The sequence below is a fragment of the Abrus precatorius genome, unplaced genomic scaffold (genome assembly GCF_003935025.1).
Source record: "Abrus precatorius isolate BTA unplaced genomic scaffold, Abrus_2018 Scaffold8, whole genome shotgun sequence".
Taxonomy (NCBI): Eukaryota; Viridiplantae; Streptophyta; class Magnoliopsida; order Fabales; family Fabaceae; genus Abrus; species Abrus precatorius.
The window spans coordinates 27,714,517-27,739,066 of NW_020874428.1; the positions used below are offsets into that span (position 1 = coordinate 27,714,517).

The 24,550-nt window shown below is 33.7% G+C and overlaps 3 protein-coding genes across 5 annotated transcripts; 2 read left to right on the forward strand and 1 right to left on the reverse strand.

Moving 5' to 3' along the window:
• The first annotated feature begins 5,159 nt into the window (after positions 1-5,159).
• On the forward strand, positions 5,160-7,165 carry LOC113847432 (fasciclin-like arabinogalactan protein 7). Of its 2 annotated transcripts, none has more exons than XM_027476534.1 (2): positions 5,160-5,290; positions 6,268-7,165. In XM_027476534.1, the coding sequence occupies exon 2, from the start codon at positions 6,325-6,327 to the stop codon at positions 7,096-7,098; it is 774 nt and encodes a 257-aa protein (XP_027332335.1). In that variant the 5' UTR covers positions 5,160-5,290; positions 6,268-6,324; the 3' UTR covers positions 7,099-7,165. The 2 variants fall into 2 exon arrangements, with proteins under 2 accessions (XP_027332335.1, XP_027332334.1); XM_027476533.1 differs by having other exon boundaries at positions 5,286-5,395; positions 6,265-7,165.
• A 1,655-nt stretch (positions 7,166-8,820) lies between these two features.
• On the forward strand, positions 8,821-15,660 carry LOC113846390 (fimbrin-5). The gene is made up of 15 exons (XM_027474585.1): positions 8,821-8,999; positions 9,171-9,288; positions 9,377-9,547; positions 9,854-10,092; positions 10,201-10,372; positions 10,480-10,518; positions 10,679-10,747; positions 10,872-10,988; positions 11,399-11,607; positions 11,837-11,992; positions 12,133-12,332; positions 13,677-13,834; positions 14,203-14,299; positions 14,447-14,538; positions 14,997-15,660. Exons 2-15 carry the CDS (start codon positions 9,202-9,204, stop codon positions 15,189-15,191), a joined length of 2,001 nt encoding a protein of 666 aa, XP_027330386.1. The 5' UTR covers positions 8,821-8,999; positions 9,171-9,201; the 3' UTR covers positions 15,192-15,660.
• Positions 15,661-17,789: 2,129 nt separating this feature from the next.
• On the reverse strand, positions 17,790-21,905 carry LOC113846480 (TBC1 domain family member 2B). 2 transcript variants are annotated; one of them, XM_027474813.1, is made up of 7 exons: positions 20,553-21,904; positions 19,724-19,840; positions 19,032-19,210; positions 18,854-18,947; positions 18,699-18,776; positions 18,481-18,582; positions 17,790-18,188 (listed from the first exon to the last, which is right to left on the reverse strand). In XM_027474813.1, the coding sequence occupies exons 1-7, from the start codon at positions 21,033-21,035 to the stop codon at positions 18,054-18,056; spliced, it is 1,188 nt and encodes a 395-aa protein (XP_027330614.1). In that variant the 5' UTR covers positions 21,036-21,904; the 3' UTR covers positions 17,790-18,053. The 2 variants fall into 2 exon arrangements, with proteins under 2 accessions (XP_027330614.1, XP_027330615.1); XM_027474814.1 differs by having other exon boundaries at positions 17,809-18,368; positions 20,553-21,905.
• Between the last annotated feature and the right edge of the window lie 2,645 nt (positions 21,906-24,550).

The following is a 24,550-nucleotide window of genomic DNA, read 5'->3' on the forward strand; positions in this document are numbered from 1 at the left end:
GAGTCTTTGAATGTAATTTGAAGCAAAGCCTTGGTATGTCATATGTGGGCTTTTCAACCAATGAGGAGTGAAATGGAAGATAGATTCTCCTTTGGAATCAGAATTTTTCTCTTGCTTCAACTCTATTTTTTTTTATTTTATAATTTCATGTAATCATCCTCACTTAGTAAAATAAAACTTTTGTTGTTATTATTACTGTTTCTAATAACTTTTGTTTTAATTTCTCATTAGAATTGAATGCATGACTTTTTAGCATTGTTTTTGTCACATCCACCTAATGACGCTTTCCTAGACAGATCAAAGCACTGGAAAAACCTGCTCCATTTTCTTAGATGTTACACAAGCCTAATCAATTTAATAATGCTTGACCATTAAGCCATTAACGAGTATTGAACAGCCCCTAATTAACCACTGTCATTGGTTCTTTATCCTGGCCGCGTTACTGTAGTTGTCATTTGATTGCATCTATCTAGTTTATATACGTTGTGGACATCAACCTTTCAAAATAAATTTTAAGATGATTTTGCAGCCATGATGCCGATAATATATTAATATTGACTGTTGAATAATCGATTGAAATGATGGGTAATTTCTAAATTAAACAGTAATTTTTAATTATGTAACATATTTTAGTTAGTTACGATTAACACGAAAAAATTTAATTATTCTACGGCCACAAAATAGTAAATGTTATATTAGATGACAAGGTACAAATTTAAAAGTCACTTGAAACAATAGTTTGGAAACTCACAACGAGTTGAAGGGAAAGTCCAATTAATGATGGGCTTCCCAAAATCTCGACCTTGCATTCATTTTTTCAAGTTTGTTTTATAGAAGCCCTATACATTTAATAATTCCTATTATTAGTAAATTTATTTGCTAAAACATAGGGCAAATGAGAGGTAGTTTGTTGGAAGTTGTAAGATATATATAATTTAATTTCATAGGACTGGTCAAGACTAGCTAGTGACTCGTGATTTTGCTGTATAATTTAGATGGTAAGGCATGTTCATTTGTTGACCTTTCCTATAGATTGTTAAAAATTAATGGGAATAAATAAAATGCTTTTGTTACATAAAAACTTTTAGAAGAACAACAAATGGAGAAGTAATTTTCCTCATGAAGTACAAATAGGTTTTTTACCCAAGGCAACACCTACCCAACCAGCTATAAACAATGCTAAATTAGAGGAGAGACTACATGAACATGATCAGCGAAAGATTCTCCATGAAATTCCTCATTGACTAAAACTCGTTGGCAAGATGCTTGTCCAGGATGCAATATAGCTTGCTTAAGCTGTTGTATTTGGTATCATGCTCCTTCATTTTCTTGAGAAATTATGTTGATTTGCATGATGGCTTGAAGGGCAATATAATTCATTACATCAATATGCAATCATTTTCTACGAAAGGACGCGTAAAAGATTGGAAGACCCACTAAATCCAATGCGTTATAGAATCAGCCTGATAGGACTATTCTAGCTGCCAGTCACATTGACAACTATCTTTCATCTTCTCATTTCTCCAATTGCTCATGCTACTCTTCCTAGCCATAGACACATCTTCAATTTTAATTTTTCCCTTTTCTTTTTTGTTACATATAAATTACCAAACACTAAAATTTACTGTGTAAAATACCATCCAATTACATTGAGCCACTTAGAAGACCAATTGACATTATCTTCCAATGCAACATAAGAAAACATTCATTCAAGATGGGGGACCCCAGCCTTTCATACCAATCCACGTTGGTTTGAATAGTTAACAATGAGTTGAATATTCTATTTTCACCCCTTTCTTCAATATCTTCCTTCTCATCTCTTCTTATATTTGAATCGCATTACTTTTGCTTTAATTTCACGAAGAAAATTTACAAGCAATGAACAGTGAACTTTGCCAGAAGGGTGATGAGTTTGAATCGCTTAACTACTTCCTTTGTTTATTACATTTTGATGTTGTCATGTGAGTTGGAATAATTAAAAGGACTTGTTTAACGAAATTCATGTGCACTAATTAGTCAGATTAGGGCCATTGACATTGCCCTTACACCTAGTCTTGCAACGAGACAAAAGCTATTATACCGTTGGTTAAAAATAATTAAAGTCGTAATTAATGTAAAGAGTTAATTTGATTTGATCACCGATCTAGATTTAGCCTAAACATTTTCGCTTGATTTGACCGCTGGTCCCAATAAACTTCACATGTTTAGTAGTTAGTGCTAAAATAACTGTCCCCCATTAACAAGATTTTGGCGTTGTCTTCCAATTCACTAATCAAGTCGATTAGAGAAACTTGGTAGGAGCTGATAGGGCTATATGCCTATATGCTACTTGTATATTTCGATTTCAAGCCCAATGGAAAACTTCCCTTGTTTGTGAAACGTATTGTCTCAATTCAATTTCTACCAACTGTTTAACTAGAAGCATAAGGGAAAAAGGGAAAAAAAACCAGTGCAAGTATATATTGTAGAAAATACAGAACATAGTAATTTCCAAAACGTGACAAAAATTAGTATTTTGAATCATCTATATGTGTACAAGGAAAGGAAAAAACACCACCATGTTACTTGTAAAATTGCCGTAACCTTTTCACAGTTGGTCTAATGACATGCAATTATGATTCTCTATGTGTGCGCGTAGAGTTATTGGGTAATGTAAATTTGAGTAAAAAAATATATAATTTAATTAACTTTGCTTTAACTCTAGCAAGATACTACGATCATTGTTTAGTATAAAATAATGTATTTCTAACATATTGTTTATGTATATAACACGATAACTTAATGTTGTCAAGTGCATGCTTATCTATATTCTTAGACCTAAATAATCCCTTAGGTAGATACTTCTATACTATGAGCAAAGCAAAATATAAACAAATAATAATAATGCAAAAGCTACACTAGTTTTGTTTCTAAGTTTTTCAACCATATTACTCCTAACCTCTCCATTCAAGTCAAACTTACTTATCGCTTATGTGGACGAAAAGGTATTATTTCACAATCGTTTCTGCCCTTTTGCTCTTACTATTCATTTTTTAATTTTATTTTAAACCTTATCGATTATATGTAGCTAGCATACCGTTGATGCGTTCTTGTGCTTCTATTTAATAGATATTACAGTCAACCCAGCTAAAAATGAATCTCTTTGTTATCATATGCTTATTGGTCTTATATTAAATAATAATATTATTATTAATTGATTTGAACAGAAAACAAGGTAATACTATCTATATAATTATTTAGATGATAATTATATACAAGTTGTTCATGTGTCATTTTGCGTGAATTTAATATTAATGATATTACAGAAATTTCATTCAACTATGATTAAAAAATATATATAATTAACATTCTAATAAGCGCATTAGTATAGTGAAGAAAAGAAAAATAAGAGAGAGGAAAATATCAACCAAACTAGTGTCGGCGGTGGTGGTTGTCGTTTGAGTTGAGAAGCGTAGCGGTTTATGTTGATATTATTGTGTAAACGACAGTGAACTAAGCAGTGTAGTTATGTTTCGTGGGCATGTTTGCCAAAAAAAAAATGATTAATCACAGTTGGCATGGGGGCAAACATGGCGCAACCAAAGTGACGGTGGGTCTATGTGGGTGCGTTTTGTTTGTATTTTGTAACCTTTGTGTCCTTAGAGTCAATGTAATATGTGTTCCAAATACAAATATATCATATGATATTCAAACTTCTCACGATATTTTGATGGTCATGTTACCATTGCACGAGTCAGACACACTATGGGCCCACCAAGTGAGTTTTGCACAAATTATCATGTTCATGTTCGAGAGGGATTATGTTAATTGACTCTAAAAAATGGGATTATGTTAGCCTTAGGCCCTAAGATATTGAAATACAAAAAAAGCGTAAATAATGTACACAATTTAGAGAACTGATGATATATGATTTTGGCCACCGAGGCAACTCAATGAAGAAAAACTATTATATTTGTTCAATTATAGCATCATGTACTAACTGGATTAATCATCACTTACACTGTATATGATTTTGATTAGTTACTATAAACTTTTAGTCATGTCAATTGATTTTTTTCACATAAAAAAATAAATTCAAACAAGCAATGCGGGCACAGAAGTATGATAGAGCTTAAATAACAAAGAAAGAAAAGGTATGACAGAATAGATCCCACAAAAAGTATCACCAATGAATTGTTAAAGATAAGAAAAAGGATGAAGTTTCTTATGATGACCATCATTAATCACATTAGACTCTTTACGTTATTACAACCAAAACGCAATATGTATAGCTTGTAGCTGATGTTACTTAATAATTTGTGCAAAAAACTCATCAGACAACAACTCAATACGGTTTTACATTATTATATGTCGTATGAAATTGACTCACTTTGTTCTTTTTTTATATTACTCAAATGCTTATGAAGTTTTTACTGGTTCACTAATTTTGATTAATAATGTTATTGGACGCCGTGCTTATAGTACATTATGTTGAACATTAAAATTGAACTGGGTTACCAATTCAATTGAATATCTAAACTAGCTATTAGTAATTTAGACGAATGTCTTAACCAGTCATATTTTTACATCTAACAATCTCATGCCACATGCATAGGAAGCTGAAGAGATTACGGTTTCAAAGTCCATAATACCACAATTTCCTCCACATAACTCGGTCACTTTTTTATTTTTCTGCATACAATTTCCAGCATCTGAATACCCCGAACGCATTTGGGTAAAGCACTTGCAATAGTCCAACATTCACTTACTCAAAATCTCACTTGAGTGATCGTGTCCTTCTAAGTATACCTTTCTTTACTAGCTACGCCAACATCACAGCCTCTGTTAAGTGAAAATCTCCATCTAAGTCAACTTCCTTCTCGCTTCCACACTGAATGGTTGATATATAAACTCGGTTGCAAGGTAAAATACACAAACAAAATGTTACACTATTAAAAATAAACAAGCATAATATTTAAATCATTTTTTTAGTTGTGAAAATGGACTGGTTGAAATTATGTGCACAAAGTCATTTTTAGTGATAAAAATAAATCTCTATGAGTAGGTTAGCGAGATGATAAATTGGGGAGAAAGGAAAATGGTGGGGTAGAGTGCAAGGTTGGTCTATGATGAATTAAAGAAGTAATTAGTTGAAGTGGATATGGAAAGGCCACCATACGAGTAGAGAAAAGGGTGTTCCAGAGAGGCATTTTCTATTAAAGTATAATATGTATCCACCAAAGAACCACTCTCAAGTTAGAACCATCTCTGTCCTGTAGCCCTCTCTCTCTCTCTCTTCCCCTTCCAGCTGGTACGTACCCTCCATTCCATCTTTATATACCCTCTCTCCATTCTCATTCTTCGTCCTTCACATTCTTCCTTCTCTCTCTCTCTTTCTCTCTGAATTCCTCTTTTTTCAGGTCTGTGCTCTACAATCTCAATCTCTTCTTGCCTTTACTTACTTTTCTTCAATGCATGGTTTAGTGCAAAGTTTTAATTTTTCTTGTTTTTTTGCATCTGAATGTTGTTTTAGTCTTCATGGGTGCTTGTGATTTTGGATTAGCTTTGTAGATCTGTGTCATTTCATTGTGGGGTTCAATGGTCGATGTCACAATGTGGACTGTGTCATTGTGTACTTGACTACTCTAACTCACCTACATTTGCTCGAGAAGTTGGAAACTTTATGGGGAAAATGAACTGGTAACGATTCCATTGGCATTGGGGGTGGTGATGTTAGTGAAAAAAACAATAGAATTTGTTTAACATTCATGTCATTAGTTGTCTGATCTCGAATTCAGCAGTTAGAAATTTGGGCTTCTGGGACTTCGCATACTGTTCTGAATTTACTATTTTCACTCCCTCACTAGTGTGAAGCAAAAAGTAGCACATTTGAAGTCTTCTTTGCTCCCATCAAAGTATTATAGAGTTCGTATCATGCTCGATCTGCATTTCCTTCTGGTTACTTTAGTTGAATTCGCATTCCTAGATCTTCTCTTATGCACTCCATGTTCTGTTGAATGTTTTTCTTTTGTCGGTCTATGTTAACTTTTATAAGATCTGGTTTCAGCCACTATGTTAGTCTATAGATATTAGTAAACTGTGGACAACTTTCCAGTGTTATACAAATAAGGGTAGGTGGAAAGATTAGGAGTTGAAATTATTTATTATTGAGTTTGAACTCTGACTTCATTTTTTACACTATTTTTTTTCCTGCATTATTTAACTTTTTCACTACTGGGTATGTTTTGTTAACATGAGATCTAACACTGTGGGGCTCTTTTTTTACAGGAATTTGGAGAGACTGTTGGTATTGAAAGGTAGGATAAACCAGTGGACAAGTAAAATATGGAGTTTTCCACAATTTTCATTGTTAGCAACATTGTGCTGCTTCTCAGTTCATCAGCATTTGCCAAAACTGCCAGTCCTCCCTCTCTGAGCCCAACTCCAGCACCAGCCCCAGCACCTGACTATGTGAACCTCACTGATTTGCTGGCTGTTGCTGGTCCATTTCACACCTTCCTTCAGTACCTTGAGTCCACCAAAGTGATTGACACTTTCCAAAACCAAGCCAACAACACTGAAGAAGGAATAACCATCTTTGTACCAAAAGATAGTTCCTTCTCAGCTTTGAAGAAACCTTCTCTGTCCAAACTCACTGATGACCAAATAAAGCAAGTGATCCTCTTCCATGCCTTGCCACATTTCTATTCTCTAGCTGACTTCACAAAGCTTAGCCAAACCAGCTCCACTCCCACATTTGCTGGAGGTGATTACACTTTGAATTTCACTGATAACTCAGGGACAGTGCACATTAATTCAGGATGGTCAAGGACCAAGGTTATCAGTGCTGTTCATTCCACAGATCCTGTTGCAATATATGAGGTTGACAAAGTGTTACTTCCTGAGGCCATTTTCGGCACTGATATTCCTCCTGCTCCTGCTCCTGCACCAACTCCTGATATTGCCCCTGCTGCAGATTCTCCAACTGAACAAAGTGCTGAGAGCAAATCATCCTCTCCATCATCTACACCTGATGGTTCCTCTTCTTACAAGATCATCAGCTATGGAATCTGGGGCAACCTTGTCTTGGCAACTTTCGGCATGCTGGTGCTCTTGTAATGGAATCTGTTGAATATTTAATTTAGATTATGTTTATGTATCTACATTTGGTGCTATTTGCTTTGATTTGAAATCATTTTTTTTGAACATAAGTTTTATTCAATATATGTATGAGATGAGAATGTGATTTCTATTGTTATACTATTTTTTTCAAAAAAAGAAGAAGAAGCTAATAGCATGTGGTGGTTATGTTATATTATGTGGCAACAGCTGGATCAACCCTTCTCTAGAGTTTTAATTAATAATTAATGCCGTCACTTAAAGTCTATTCAGAAAGTTGCTATTGATATTGATATTGATATTTGGTATACCCCAAGGGATGTTTTCCAAAATTAAATGATGATGTATTAACTGATTTACAAGCTATTTTTGATACTGGTGATGAAATAAAAAAGAATGCAGATTTTATATGGCACTTTTGAAGTAACGTTGCAGCTCCTTAAGATCCTAATCCATGTGGAATGTGATGGGAAAATCCATGTGGAATGTGATGGGAGATGTGTTTTGGGAAACGATCAATGGTATTTTTGCAATCCGAATTTTGTATATATTAACTATCATAATTTATTTTTGGTCTGTGACACCTTTGGGCCGAGTAGCGATTTCTGAATTAAAATTCCCAACGCTTTGAGTAAAGTTCGCACTGGGTTAAAATTCATTTCCAATGTGGCCTTGCTCTGTTGGGTTTATTAACTACAATTTATTGTTCCAGTTTGGAAGGTTCATAGTTCCTTGACCAAAAATATGGTTGATAATTCTGAGATGCTGAAGTAATTTCAATAAATACCCGTTAGAGGCCTTTATTTCTCCTAATTAGTACAGTTTAACTCTAGGTCGGTCCAATTCCAATAACACTGTCATATCAGAGGAGGTGATTCTGTAAAAATAGAGGGAGGAAAGGTTTCACGGTAATTACCAATTGGAGTTGATTTTGAGAAAGCCTATTGTAACAGTTATGTATAGAACTTTCCTTAAGGATACAGTTCTGGAGGTGGAATGCAATCTAGCATTTTTTTTGGAGAGGCATTTATTCATCAAATGCAAATTATTAGTTAAAGGTATTTGGAGGTTTATTGTTGGAATAAATATATTTTTTATAGTGTTATTACATTCACAGGGCAAATAAGGGATTGGATCATATGAAAGGAGCTCTCACGAGGGCTAAATCCACCAAGTCACATGCCCAACTACAATTCACCACCGATTTTAATGCAACTAAGAATAAGATACTTCATAATTTAACATGGCATAATAAAGGTTTCAAATTGATGCTTCCTAACTTATAATTTTTCATATATATTTCGATTGATCGCGAAGAAAATTTACTTTGGGAGATTTATGTAGCCATGCAAATTTTCATTTCCTTGATCGTTTTTGGCTAACCAGATACTCGAATATCTTCATCTTTAAGATAAACGTGCAAGTGGTAGGTGTGAATATATTAAGGAAAGTGGAAATAAATGTCGTTACTGAATTTAGAATGTTTTTTTATAGTGTACATTGAATTCATTGGATTGCCCTTGAACGTTACTTTCGAGATAGAAAATAAAATGAAATTGATAATTACATGCATAACATAAAATTCTCCTTGAATAACGACGAAAAATTGATAGAGGGAGATTAGATATTGTTTTGGGGAAAAGACAATAACGAAGAGGAATTGTGAATTGATGCCATGTGTGTTTAAATTAGGGATAGAAATGGAAAGGTATTTGATAAATGGAATCGCGTTTTCATTGATTTCCTTTGTCTTCGCGGGTCCTTTGGCCGAAACGTATTTTTCTCCCCACCCCATTTCCTCATTCGTACAAACTACAAACAAACATCGCTCTCTCTTTCTCTAATCTAATGCTCAGCGCATAAACGATGACAAAACTCGCTTTCCTCTTCTGAGTAATTAGGTGCGTCTTCTCTTCTCTGTTCTCATTTCGCTTTGTTTATATATCGTGCCTGCTTTGCCTCAATATCTTGTTCGATCCGTGTTATCCGATATTCATGCATCCTTCATTTCGAATGTGTTAATGTGATTATTCGTTTGGCTTATGAACGTCTGATTTTGTGTGTTGAGTCAGTGTTTGGTGTTTCTCTCGAACCGAGTCGAACATGTCTAGTTTTGTGGGCGTTCTTGTTTCTGATCAATGGCTACAGAGCCAGTTCACTCAAGTCGAACTTCGAACCCTCAAATCCAAGGTTTGTTTCTTCCTTTGCATTGTTTTTTTTTTTTTTTTTTAAATGATAATATGGGACTCAAGAGGCGGAACGTGTTATGTTTTGTTAGTATGTATCGGAGAGGACTCAATCAGGACATGTTACTGTCGGAAACTTGCCCTCCATTTTTAAGAAATTGAAGCCTTTCGCTGAGCTGTTCACCGAGGATGAGATTAAGGATATTTTGGCAGAGTCATATCAGGACGTGGGTGAAGAAATTGATTTTGAATCCTTTTTGAGGGTGAGTTTCTTTTTATTAATTAATGATTTCGTAAAAGTGAAGGCTTTAGGTATCTGTTTCTATGTGTTCATTTTTTTTCTTCCATGTTGCTGGAATGCCCTGTGTATTGCTTTCCCATAGAAATAGTTGGAAAATGAACCGTACACACTAGTGACACAATGATGTCAATTGATGCTCAAATTGCCTCGAATCTTCATATATGCACCTAACATGGAAAACTGCTTTTGTTTTGTTTTAAGTACTTTTGTGCGCATTACTTGTATTTGTATTGGACCTAGCAGCTCATTCGGTGACATTGAATGGCAGGCACATTTAAATCTACAAGCCCGAGCAACGGCAAAAGATGGTGGTTCAAAAAGTTCTTCTTCATTTTTGAAGGCAGCAACAACAACTGTTCATCATGCTATTAATGAATCTGAGAAAGCTTCTTATGTTGCGCATATTAACAGCTACTTGGCTGAAGATAAATTCATGAGTCAGTTTCTTCCGATTGATCCATCAACTGATGCTTTGTTTGATCTTGCAAAAGATGGAGTCCTTCTCTGGTAGATATGTTCAGGACCCTACATCAGCTTTACTTAAAAGTTAAAATAAAATAAAAAATTAATTTCCCTTTTTTCTCCCTGACTTTGTTGTTTATTTTACTGCTGCAGCAAGCTTATTAATGTTGCTGTTCCTGGGACCATAGATGACCGAGCTATTAACACTAAACGGGTTCTTAATCCATGGGAAAGGAATGAGAACCACACCCTTGGCCTCAATTCAGCCAAGGCAATTGGGTGCACAGTGGTTAATATCGGTACACAGGATTTAGTTGAAGGAAGAGTAGGTTCAATCCTCTTTTCATCCCTCTCTTCTCTCTATTTCCATTTGTTTTTGACAGACTTAAGCTCATTTTATTTTTGAAAATTTTCCTATTTGGTTATTTGTAGCCACATCTGGTACTTGGTCTGATTTCACAAATAATCAAGGTAAACTACTGAAACTTGGCACCTTTTTACTTGCTTAATATGAAACTCAATTGAGGAGGTTGACACCGTTATGAGTTAAGCATTCATTGGTCAGACAATACATGTAAACTTATGCTGTCTTTTGTTTTTTCTTGACTTTTCATTATGATGGCAACATTAGATTCAATTGTTAGCTGATCTCAATCTGAAGAAAACTCCTCAACTTGTGGAATTAGTGGAAGACGACAAGGTGATATTTGAAATATTTGTCCTTATATTTATAATTTACTAGTAGAGTGGTTTTCTTTTCTTTATATATGTCAAAAATATGATTGAAATTAACCTTTTTTTATTATTTTGTAACATTCTTGCAGGATGTGGAGGAGCTTATCAGTTTACCACCTGAAAAGGTTTTACTGAAATGGATGAACTTCCACCTGAAGAAAGCTGGATATGAGAAACAAGTTACCAACTTCTCTTCTGACGTAAAGGTGAGGGAAATTCTAAGTAATTTTGTATGCTGAATTACTGTAATAGAAGTAATTCTGTATCCTGCGCCTTGTGATTGAAAAACATTAGGTGGACATGGACAATATTATCTAGTATTCCACATTAAAACCTTTTGTTTTGACCCACTATTGCTTTCATTTTTGTTGCCTTTTAAATCAGTAAAGAAACTGTGGACCTTGTGATGTTGCCTTGACAACCATCTTGTAGTTTTCAAGAAAGAGATTCACTAAATTGTCCTAGACCACAATGCTAATAGTTGAAGTGTTGAATCATTTTGTGGCTAGTTTTTGAGGCACATGACTGATGTTTGCATGATTGTAAATGGATAAACCAATATAATATGATTCTAAGTTGCATGAGTTTATTGTATCTACAATGTCTCTTTTTGCAGGATGGAGAGGCTTATGCTTACTTGCTTAATGCTCTTGCCCCAGAAGTTGCAGGCCCAGCCCTAGCCACAAGTGATCCAACAGAACGGGCAAGCATGGTTCTTGAGCAGGCAGAGAAATTAGATTGCAAGAGATACCTCACTCCAAAGGACATAGTGGAGGGGTCACCTAATCTTAATCTTGCATTTGTTGCTCAAATTTTCCAGCATAGGTATGGTTAGTTTTTAGAGGATGCAAATGTGCTAATGATTTCGTTGTAAATTCATACAGTAAAAATATATTGGGGTATGCTTTGCATGTGCTGTTTTTCCCCCCTTTTTAAGAATGGGGATGGGGATTGCTCCTATATCATGTACCCAGTACAGGGTGGATCTAGAGCTGATTCAGATCGAGTTTTATTTATCTAAATCTGAAAATCTATGGTACTTCTGCTTCTGTAGGAATGGCCTTACAGTTGACAGCAAGAAAATGTGCTTTGCTGAGATGATGACTGATGATGTTCAGACATCTCGGGAAGAAAGATGCTTCAGACTGTGGATTAACAGTCTTGGAATTGCCACTTATGTCAATAATGTTTTTGAGGATGTCAGAAATGGGTAAGCTTTTCACTGTTCGGTTATTTAGTTCATGATCGGCATCCTTTTTTTATCATTTTTGTTTCCTACTGGTGTCTTCTTTTGATTTTTTCCATGACCTTAACTACTGGTTATGATTCTCCTTATTTCCTTTTCGGCAGATGGGTTCTATTAGAAGTTCTTGATAAGGTTTCAGCTGGATCTGTCAATTGGAAGCTGGCAACAAAGCCCCCTATAAAGATGCCGTTTCGAAAAGTTGAGAACTGCAACCAAGTTATAAAGATTGGGAAGGACCTCAACTTTTCCTTGGTAAATGTTGCTGGTAATGATATTGTACAAGGAAATAAGAAGCTCTTGTTGGGTGAGTTTCACTTTTTTCTTTCCAGCTTTGTCAAGATTTGTTATTTCTAGAGAAGTTGATATGTTTGTGTGGCAAGTTCCTTCTCTTTTAAAATCTGCTTGATATCTGTTTTATCTTCATTCATTGGAGATTATGGTGGGTCAACGCATTATTTTATGCTGCCACTCTCCCTTTCTAGTTAAATCTGCCAACTGAAGATAACCAACTGCAATGTATATTGATGTGATACAATAAGATATATGTGTTACAAAACATAAAGTTCCATTATTTATTTATAGTAATACAATAATACTACATCATAGTCCTAATTAATAAGGAAACTATCATGAAATTTAAGGAAGTGTAGAAATCTTGAAATAATTCCAGATACACTAAATTACTCAAGGCAGATTTAAATATGTTCTTAGTCCCTTATTTTTTGCATGTTTTTGTTTTTAGTACATATACAATTTTCATATTGTTTTGGTCCCAATGTTCCAAATTGATGACATTTAGTCTGTGACATCAATTGGAATCTATTAAATGTTGTCATGGCTAATGAACCACTCTTCTCACCTATGCCCATCCCCTCCCCATGCCCCATTGTGAACTTCGTACAAATTGCTTGCCTGTCAATGAACAAAAACTTGTCCTCTGACCAAAATCTTCACAATGATGACCTTCATTAACAACTTTATGAAATGTGGCTCCAACCTGAATCTCAATTCCACCACCCCTATCCTCCTCCCCTGCCCCTTCCTCCACCACCCCACCCTCTTCCTCTTCACCTTTCCCATCCCCTCCTCAAACTGCAAAATCAATGCCTGTACTCTGCAATTGTTGTGTTCTGCAACATGCAACTGTATAACACTGTCACCTACAACTGGACAATTTCCAGATTCTGTAAGCAAACCAGAGCATGCTCTTTGTTTCTTAATAGTGGTTTGCTTGGAATAAGAGAAAGATCAACTGTGCTTTCTATAATTGCTGTTTGCACCAAAGCCATGTCAGAAGGTTTTCCCAGGAAGATGACAGTTATGATGTAGCAGCATGTTGGATAAAATAATGCCATGTAGCAATGATGATGCGGCTAACATTGAGCCACAATAGCCATGTCATCTCATTGTAGGATTCACTTAACTTTGGGCCTAAAAACTTTGGAATAACAAGGGGGCAAAATGGTAGAAAAAAGTCAATATGGACTGATAATAAAGTCATATTTGTTGGGATTAAAAGGTTAATTTAAGACAATAAGATGTTATTGGATATTTCTCATATTCTAACATTTTGATTCATCATTATTTTGCTTAAATCTACCTCATTATATGTAGGGAATATTCATCTCCGTCTTTCTTTGTCCCACAGCATTTTTGTGGCAGCTGATGAGGTTTACTATGCTTCAACTTCTGAAAAACTTGAGATCACACTCCCAAGGTAAAGAGATTACTGATGCTGATATTCTGAACTGGGCAAACAATAAAGTGAAGAGAGCAGGAAGAACTTCCCAAATGGAGAGTTTCAAGGTAATTAAGCAAGCTATAACCAGTTACAATTATAAACATGTTAACATGTACGTATATAATCTTTAGGTGACTAAAAAAAATTGACATTATAAACCTAGTATTGAAAGTCATGTGTGTGTTTGCTTATACAATTCTTGCAACTCATAATTTTACGTTTATCCAAAACAATTATCAGTCTTTAGACATTTGTGCTGCTAATGTTGGGAGAGAAATGACTGGCATTTGATATTAATACAACTAAAAGTATTTTTATTTAGGCTTTAGAATGAAGAAAAGGCTGTTCAATGTTAATGAAGGGACAGCGTAGGTAATGGTTGCTTTGATGTTGAACGACAACTTGTTAATATTTATGTATTCTTCTTCATCAGGATAAGAATCTTTCTAATGGCGTTTTCTTCCTTGAGCTTTTGAGTTCTGTGGAGCCAAGGGTCGTCAATTGGAGTCTCGTTACTAAAGGGGAGACTGGTATGTCAACTTTGTCACGTTTTCAAGAAATTGGGGCTTGCTAGAATTCATTTTATATTTGACATTAATGTGATTTGAATACATTATCTTACAAGCAACAAGTGAAACTTTCAAAACTTCAAATTATGACTGTCATATGAATTGCAGATGAAGATAAGAAGCTGAATGCAACATATATAATCAGTGTTGCCCGAAAACTAGGGTGTTCCATTTTCCTGTTACCTGAGGACATAATAGAGGTAATTTTGTTAATATTAAAACATTTTTTTATAGTAACTATGTAAGTTGTATATGAATAGGCGATTGCTGACTGAATTAGTAGCAGTTTGTCTTCAATAAATATGCTTATATGTTTAGAAATAGATGACGCAATGATGTTTCTGAAATCGGAATGTATGTTTCAACAATCGTTCTGGTTTATATAAATGAAATGAAGATCTTGTGCCATTATTCAACATAAATAATGTGTGGAAAAGCATGTCTTCTAGTATCTAAATATATGTCGGTTCATTGATTTTCCTGCCCGCAACACAAATCCTGATTTCCCTGGTAAAAGAACTGTTTCTAAATTGACCATTAGTAATGTTACATGTTATAAGAATGCTTACCTAGAGTCCGTCAGGCTTTTATCTGTGTCCTTTATGTGGCTGAGAAATATTTGCTTGGCTCAAGCTTATTTTGCATTTATCCTTGACAGGTCAACCAGAAGATGATACTTATTTTAACTGCTAGCATCATGTATTGGAGCCTGCAGAAACCTGAAGAACATGTCACCTCTGAAGCATCGCCTGTATCTGCAGTAGAAGGTGAAAACGAAGCAGAGGTAATTAACGACGAGGTAGCCAATTTGACCATTGATGATACTGCTTCCGAGAATGCCAGCTCTTCTTAAGTCGGTAATGTGGAAATCTCTGCTGACATTAAAAAGCATGCAGCCTGTTAAAGGTTGAAATAATCTACTCCCAACAGAGAATGAATATGGGCAAAAGAACTAATTTTGTTTTATAGAACAAAAGATGCCAACCTCTTGGTTCCCGGTTAGAAAGGAAGCTTATTTTTTATGAAAAACCACAGATGATAGAAGGATCTGTAAATTCTTCATTTAGAATTTTTTTGTACTTAGGCATATTCTTTGATGAAAATTGCATACAAATTTTCCCAATAATAATATGGGAGGAAGGCGTTGTTTTATTTTCGTCTCATTGCCAAGATTACTCTTAGTGCGTGCATGATACGGGTTGAACTGGATGAACAGAACTCGTGATTATCATGCACTTCAGTTTAGAATGTATCTTCTATTTCAGGTCTTGGATTCAGATATAATACAGTCCTGCTATGATAATTGGAGACGATTTCCTCTTCTTTTTTTTCGCCCAAATGCAGATTTAATCTTGATTTCTTTACTTAATTGGGTTTCCAGAATTGCCAGCACGACAGTAAAAGTATGCACCCATTTTTTGAAAACAACAGTAACATTGACGACATTATGTTTTGTTACTAATTATGTTTATGAATATAGGACTTCTAAATCTTAATTATTCACTCTACAAGTTTTCTCAACCTTAAAGTAATTGGATTATTCAAGACAAATCTCTCTTTTAGGGGTGTTTTACTTTTGTACAGCATTATTTTTTCAAACTACATCACTATTTTTTATTTTTTATTTTCTTGTATCTTTTGAAAATAAGATTCTGGAAGATATTATTTACACTACATGTACTCCATCTTCTACTTAAAGTCATAAGCTTCCATCTTCAACTTTCCGTCCATTTCTCTTAACTTTTTTTAATTAAGACTGTCATCAGCAAAAAGCAAGCATATAGTAGCTCTTGGATTTGCTTGATAAACACATCCAAAATTAAAGTAAATAAATAGGGGCTCGAAGCTCACCCTTAATGCAGTCTTTGAAAGAAAAAATCATCGTAACATCATTTCGTATTCTCATATGTTGTGACCTCTTTATACGTATTCTTAATTACTCAAATATATGCGATATAATTTCTTCCTTTTAAAGGTCTTTTGTAATGCTTCTCTTGAGATTCATGTTTTCAAAATTATCAAAGACTACACATAAATATTTTTTTATTCTTCTAATAGGATAAGTTTCTTCTTTGAATCTTTTTTTATTATATAAAAAATGTGAATTAAAAATCATCTGAACCAATCAGATATTGTCTAATATGATTATAAGAACATATTTTTCCTAAATTCAAGCACATTTATCTCAGAATTTAACTTCATTTTCTTTTGGTCTTGCTAATGCTACCTAGCATCCAAAACTCTGTAATTTAGTTGGTTGCAATTCGTTGTAGTTTATCTTTTGTTCTTTTACGATCCTTTTCCAGTATGACAGTAACGTGGAGTTCCAATTGGCTATTTAGGATTTATAACCAAGACAAAATTTAAGTAAAGTTCATATGCGTTTGTTACCAATTCAATTGTTAATATTATCAAATTCCATCTACCATCATTATTGAGCAGAAGCACTGATGTTGTTGGTTGAACCAAAAACATCATACATATTCACATTCCAAGAAACAGAAAATGAACAAATTAACATAGTCAAACTGTATTCAGAAATAAATGTCTTCATTTAAACTGATTCTATACCATTGTAATCAATTTTTGTGATTAGCCTTGTCGTGAGATGAAAAGTAGCAATCAAGCCCAGTATTCTTTAACTTAATAATTTTGTAAAAACAAGGAATAGATAAATAGATTAAGATAAACTTGATGTTATAATCTTTTCATTTATGAGTTTAAGTAGCAACCTAATCTATCACGACATTTTCAATTTTCCTTCCGTTTCCATTCTCACCTCAAAAATTTCCTTGAAACCAATATTCATTACGGATTTGGATTCTTTAACTTTGCAATGGGAAAATGCGATCACTTCGAGTGAATTTGGGCCATTTATTTCAAATTCAATGGGCAAGAAAAAAACTCTTAAAGATTGTTGGTGAATGGGGGTTTTAAAAAGAAAGAGACAAGACAACTTCTTTATTTAATTTAATAAATTTTTAAAATAAAAAACATGAATTAATAATATAAATTTAATATATTAATTATGTATTTTTAATTTAAAATTAGAAAATATGTCATTCGCTCTCTCTCAAACAATCCCTTACACACATCGCCATGATGAAATATTGCTTATAAACGCTAATTCGATATGATACTTCATTTCTTTCTATTGAATGTTGCTGTACTGGTAAAGCAAAAACTATTTTTAATTGAGTTAGTGAAAAGAATTTAATATGAAATTTGATGGAAATAAGGAAAAAGAAAGTTGTTTCCATTGAACTTAACAATGATTCCTACGTGTTGGAAAATACATTAAGTTGATGCAACTTGTACTATTATCCTTAACCAAATATTCCAATTAACGTAAGTATGAAACTAATCCCCTGAATCAAGAAGTGATAACATAAAGCGCCTAAGTGGAGACTTGCAACCAACCACAATGAATGTAATTGAACAGGCTTGTTTAGGAATATACCACGGTACTTAAATTAGTGATTGATGCATAATATAACATTAATTAATAGTTTATGATATGTTCATATTCAGATTTACACTTATCACCTACAAACATCCTGAAAATCAACAGGGCTTGTGTGATGCCCCGAGAAGAATTAAACAAAAAAAAAAGCATAGATTCAGCATTCTGCTCGAGGCAGCAGAGAGTAGTAGAACATTTCACATTAACTTAGAGAGAGCAATGTACCCAAAAAACAAAAGACAAAAGCAAATGCTATTTGTCATCCATTCTAAGGGAATTTAGCCGTCTGATCCTCTGATCAAGCTCTTTCATCACTTCAGGTTCCTGCTTCTTCCTTTGCTTTGATATGGTATTGGTTGTCATGGAACCTATCTTATCAAATGCCACCTGCAAACACAAGAACAGTTAAGGAAAGCTCCAACTCGCTTCACCGTAATTGAAAAAGCAAAAATTAAGATTTTTTCTTCCCCAACCCCAACCAAACTATCCACCCTTTAATGAGAATTGAGAAACTTGTGTGAGATAGGCTTGCTCTTGTGATAGCAGGAAGTAAAACTGCTATATTAACTAGAAAACAAGAAAGGATGATAACAATGAAAGTATAGTGTAATGAAAAGGATATCTAATTGATTGAAAGGGAAACAATAGATAAAGATAAGAAATAGATAATTTGTCTTACTGTCAGCAAATCATCAGGATCAAAAAGGTGATGAGTGGTCATCTGCAGAACATTAATTACTTCGCCAACATGATGGGTTAGAATTAACTCGTCTTCCTTCATCTGCAGTTAGAGATTACAATTCTTGAAACATCCTATCCGTTGTAGCATACTCTTCTATATTTTTCTGTGTATCGATCAACAATCATGAGAGAACAAAATGGCTACACTAGTGGTACCTTAAAGATTGCCAAGGCCACGTTGAATATAACCTTAGCGCCCTCATAGAAGATAACATCCCACACACGAAGAGTTGTCTGATTCATGGAATAAGTATTAATGTGGGGAACAATTTAACATTCCAATGAATAATTTATTGCAGCATTATTCTAACCTCAGAAGGCAGGCTTTTTGAAAAAAGGCATAGGAACCACTCAGTAGTAACAAGGGAAACATCAAATTCCAAAGCTTCCAAATGACTCGCAATCCTGCATTTCCATTTCTATAATTTTTCAGAAGATACTATGAAAAAAAAACATTTGATACACAGTTAGTACATCAAACTAAAATACCTCGGGCACTTTTTAGCAAGTAAATCTTTAAACACTCTTTGTTCAACATGGCATCCTGATAAGTTGTTAGTGTAACAGTCATTAACTAGGACATTTTCCAACAAAACAGCAAGCATCCAAAATGCATCTTCTTCTGTCTTCATGACAAGCAACAATAATGCTGCCACATAATTTAATCCCTGGAGCAATAGTATGGTAGAGTCAATAATTAAGAAAATGTGTTCTCAAGTATGAATTTAATTTTTTCTAAGTAAAGCAGATATAATTGTCAACTTCAATATTAACTGAAAAAACTGTGCTATATTTTACCTACCTCAAAAACTTTAAAACATGAAAGAGTTGCTGAAGCAATTGAGAAAAACAAATGTAAGTAGAACATATAAACTAATCCATGCTTTAGTAGCACAAAGTTGTGAATTAGTTAGAAGCGTAGGATCGAGAGGTAATAAAAGAATATTCAACCTGCAAATTACTAATTTATGAAAATGTAGCATCTAATCACAGAAGAAAAAGAATAAAACAAGCAATGATTGAACGAAAGAGGAAGGCACGTAACAGATATTTTCTCATCAAATACCTAATATGAGAGACACATATATAGTATCAAATTTAAATTTTAACAAGTCAGAACATTGTCCTTAACACACTGATCAAGCAAAAAAGACTTCAAATAAAGAACAGAGCATTCACACCTGACAATACCCAACATCAGAATCACGGAAAGAATATGCAACAAGAACACGCCTAAGAGCTGCATGCCCCTCTGGAGTGTCCAACCACGGGTGACCAGGGAAGGTTCGTGGTAGGTCCTGTAAATTTGCTTATAGAATGATTAGAAACAGAAATAAACATAATGAGCACTGTAATGTGCAAACAAGCTCAACTATTCTCAAACAAACATCAACCAGTGAGCATTTTTTGGATCACATCACATCAAACACCCATAATTGTTGGATAAGTAGATAAATGACATACACATCCCAATCAATATATAAAAGCCTACACAAACTTGATCTCCAATCTCAAACTGTACCAAGGACCACATAAATCCCTACTTCTTTCTGATCAGCATTTACTCAAAGCTACATTTTGCCTCAACTAAATTATATGTATTCAAGAACATTGAAAATTAATTAAAAGAGCTAAGGCTTACAGATCCCATATTTGCAAAGGTTATAAGCATTGGGTTTACAAATGCTTCAACTCCTACAGATCTTTCTTAACTCAGTATCATCTATAAATAATTAATGTTGCTAACTGGGGGAAAAAGCATGAAAGCCACACCCACTATCATCCATCAAAATCTGCACTAAGATTATGTCTGAAAATCTTTTCATAAGACAGAAACACAATGCAAAGTGTAGACAATGTGATTCCTCCATCAAATTCATTTGAAAATGATCCAAACAATCCAGAAGGGTGATGTCCACAACTATAATCAAGAAACTTGCAATCAAATCCAAAACCAATCCCAATTGTGTGATGATCATTAGAAAAAGAAAAATGGGGTAAAGAACTCACGTGATCTATCTGCCGGGTAGCAGGAGTGATCTTCCCCTCCACTGCTTTTGTCAAATCATCATAATAACTCTCAGGCACAGTGGACTTTTTCTTAGCTGCCCCTGACAAAGAAAACCAAACCTTAGGCCTAAGAACTGGGGGTATCCCCTTCCTGATTAACTTCTTCAAAGTGATAGCATTAGCCAGTGCTGAGAATTTCAAGGACGATGTTAGGGCACTGCCTTGTCCTATGGTAGTGTGTAAATACCAATTTGCCCCTTTGCTGGCCTCCAATGCCCACCAAACTCTACCCTGTTGCCTCACCTTCTCCCTTACCTCATTCAACACATTCACATCATCCACATTCCCTTCCACTGTGAACCCATAAAGGTCTTGGAATTTCACTGTCAGATTTGCTCTCCTGGAATGGATGCTTGGCCGCAAAACTGCTACTTGAGACTGGTATTCAAAGGCAAGGTCTATTTTGCTTTTGGTTCCATACATTTTTCTTGTGACAGATCAAGAAAAATGGGCACGAAGGGGTTTGAGTATTGAGACTAGATTGTCTTTTGAATTGGAAAAAGGAAGGACCTTGTCAAACGAGAACATAACCCACTAGTTTGAAACCGTGAAAGGGTCCATTTTGAGGACCTGGTTCCTTGAGATTAGGTAAGGAGAGGCTGCAAAATTGTCAAAAACAAATTGGGTGCTACAAGAATTTATGAGATTCACAAATTTATAACCAAAAAACAAAACTTTACATTTCGGGAAGCGGTGAAAGACCCCTACTGCATCATCTTCATCAGGAAGATTGAAACTTAAATGTATTCAGCTCAAATATCTTCCATGAGTCAATATAAAACAATAAATAAATATGAACTGCGACAAAAAAAAAAAAAAAAGGGTTGAATATTCAGGTACAGAGAGGAGACCCACGAAAACAAAAGTGGGAAAGAAAATCACAAAAAAGAAAGAAAAGGAAAAAAATAAAGAAAAATAGATCCTTTAAGATCAATGTAATATACAGAAGGGAATGATGAGAAAACTAAAGTCCTGAAATGGGTAATCAAAGTGCTCTAACAAAAGAATGGACCATAAAGAGAGAGAAGAATAAGAGGGACAAAAATAAAACCCTGAAATTTAGGGAGATTTTGCCAAGAAAGAGTGTAAAAACAGAACGAAGAAACAGGTGGTGCTGATCTGAGCTGGTGGGTGCCTTTCTCTCTGCTTCAATATCTACACACGCTGTGCCCCTCCTCTGGTTATGTTTTTGGGTACCAGTTTAAATTTCACCTTTCCATAGATTTATAAAATAAAATAAATTAGAACGTTGAGGAGATGGATGTTCATGATGTTTTATTAGGCTCATCACTACCTAATGAATTGATTAAAATGACCCAAATGCACTTTTCAAATTTCTAACTTTCTTCATAATGTATGCCTATGGAGTGTTTATCTTGCATAATTGAAGTTTCGATGATCTATTATTGTCTATTAAATCGTTATTTTTTAATGAAATTATATTTAAACATTCAATTTAATTATTTAAACATCTTAGCACTGATTTATCTTAGTCTTAAAAATAGATTAGTACTGTTATGAAATCAATAAATTAAGAAAATAATTAAAAATAACTTAAATGAGATTTTCTAGGAGAAGCATTATTCACAAAACTAACTTAAAAATTGAAATTAGCAGGCAGGTCCTTTGAAGATTGATAAATCGTTACTGCTTATCAAGTCAGCAATTAATTATGGCAGTTTCTTTTATCTAATCTTCGACTAACATTGCTTAATTTACAATTGTGGTTTTTAAAATTTTATTGTCATTGTTCTATTCATTGACAACATTTTCATGCACTGCGCCCCAGATTGGGAAAAGAAATGATATTTTTATAATTTTTTATAAATTAAGATAGATAAAAAATAATAATAAATTAATAAGTGACATGGTAAAGAAAAAGTAAAAAATTATCATCATTCAATTAGAAAATGAGAAAAAGATACATTTGATTCGTAGTACTATTTATACTTAAGTGGTGTCAGCTCTTAATAATCTGTTATTTTTAATTTTCTGAAACAAGTTTAAAAGAATTATTAAATGAATTTTTTTGTATTCCGTGTTGTTTTATCAATTCTTTTAAAATAAGAGTTTAAATAGAAATTGTGACGTAACTGTACACGATGTAGAAAGAAATTAAAAAGTATTATATTATTGTGGATATCACATTGCAAAGTCAAAATCGATGGTAAGAAGGAATAGTTCAAAATTTCAAAAACAGGGATAGGAGTGTCCAATTTCCCATAACGTGCAGAGGGTTAAGAAAAGCTCATCAATGTTTAAATTCTCCCATGATAAGTCGTGTCAATGACTCACTGTTGATAGATAGACATATTCAAAAAAGAAAAAAACAGTAAAAACATTTTCACTAATAATAATAGTATTATATATATATATATACCAAATCATACGAGCTTAAACATAGTTAAATAAATTATTTCATTGAAGTTTGAATGGTTTTATTATATTGTATAACTATTTTTAAACCACGTTTATAAGTATAATGCTTATGGATAAAAAGAAAAAATGAATAGTGGTTTCTTTTACCAAAAGAAATCTCTGTATTCTTCTATGCAACGATGGCTTTTGCCTTTATGTTGCTTCATCTACATGGTATCTCTTCATGATGGTTTTTTTTTTTTTTTTTGGGTCCAAAAATAAACCATATTAATTAGTAAATTACTAAAAGTGAAGTGCAAATTTATAAAGGAAAAAGGTGAGGACGCGTTTTTTGTTGACATATTATTTACTTGAATCATTGTGACCCACAAAATGATTGTTTGGATTTGAGCAAAATTGCATCATGTGGGCCCCATTTGGTGGGCCCATCTTTTCCGAAAGAAACAGAGATAGGAAGGAGCATATGGATTATGGTTTAATTATTTTTTCATGAACAAAGTCTAAAAATGTTGAGTTTTCAATAGTAATAACTTAAGATTGACTTTGCTTTGATATAAACTTGCCAGTATTTAATTATGATGCAACATATTACTATAAAATTTTCTCTTTTAAATAATTATTATCTTTTTTACCTTTCAATTGTGTGCGTAGATAATAATATAAAAATTTATAGATCAAAATTAAACTTGTAAATATTATTTTAAATGTTATATATTAGTTACTGTGAATGTACCTTTGATGAGTTTTTTTAAAAGAAAATTAATGGCCATTTAAACTAAAATGCAGTAGTTGTACATTTGTGTCATTCCCAAGCAATTGTTGTTGTTTTGGGCCGGCTTCGTTTCTACATTGGGCCGGACAGGCCGGTTGTTGTTGACGTGGGTCCCAATTACTTCCGTAGTCGACAAAATTAAGATAAAAGAAATGAGTGTATTGTATATTTTTTATACTTGGAATAATCATAATTATTAATTTTAATAGTAGAATTAGTAGTGTATTTAAAAAATACATAAATATCTTTTAATATTTTGATATAATCTAGATAGAGTATTTAATATTTTTTAAGTTTAGGAGTATACCCCTTCAAATTTAGGAGGCATAAAAGATAATATCATTTTCTAAATTTTATTCATATTGCATCTCATATTTTTGTTTATTTCACACTTATAAAAGTTAGAGTTTGATTTTGAAGTAATATCAAAGTACATCAATCAATAAAGAGTTTGTTTATTTCACACTTATAAAATAAAAGATTCTCACTTATATAACAATTTTTTTTATTGAATGACTTTTAAAAACAAAAGACGTGAATAGTAAAGAGGGATTAGGGTTTTTGAAATGTAGAGAGATTTGAGAGGCAATTTTAGGAAGAATGAGTGTCAATTAGCGTATGGACTAAGAATTCTACCCATAGAGGATCCCTTGTTCCTGAATTGCAGGCACATTTTAAAAGCTTTATCTGTATTCTGTAATGTCCCAAGTTCTCTTCAGCAATTTTTTAAAAGCATTTGTCTTAGCAATCTGCAGCACATTTAACATTTTCCACAATTCCACCTACA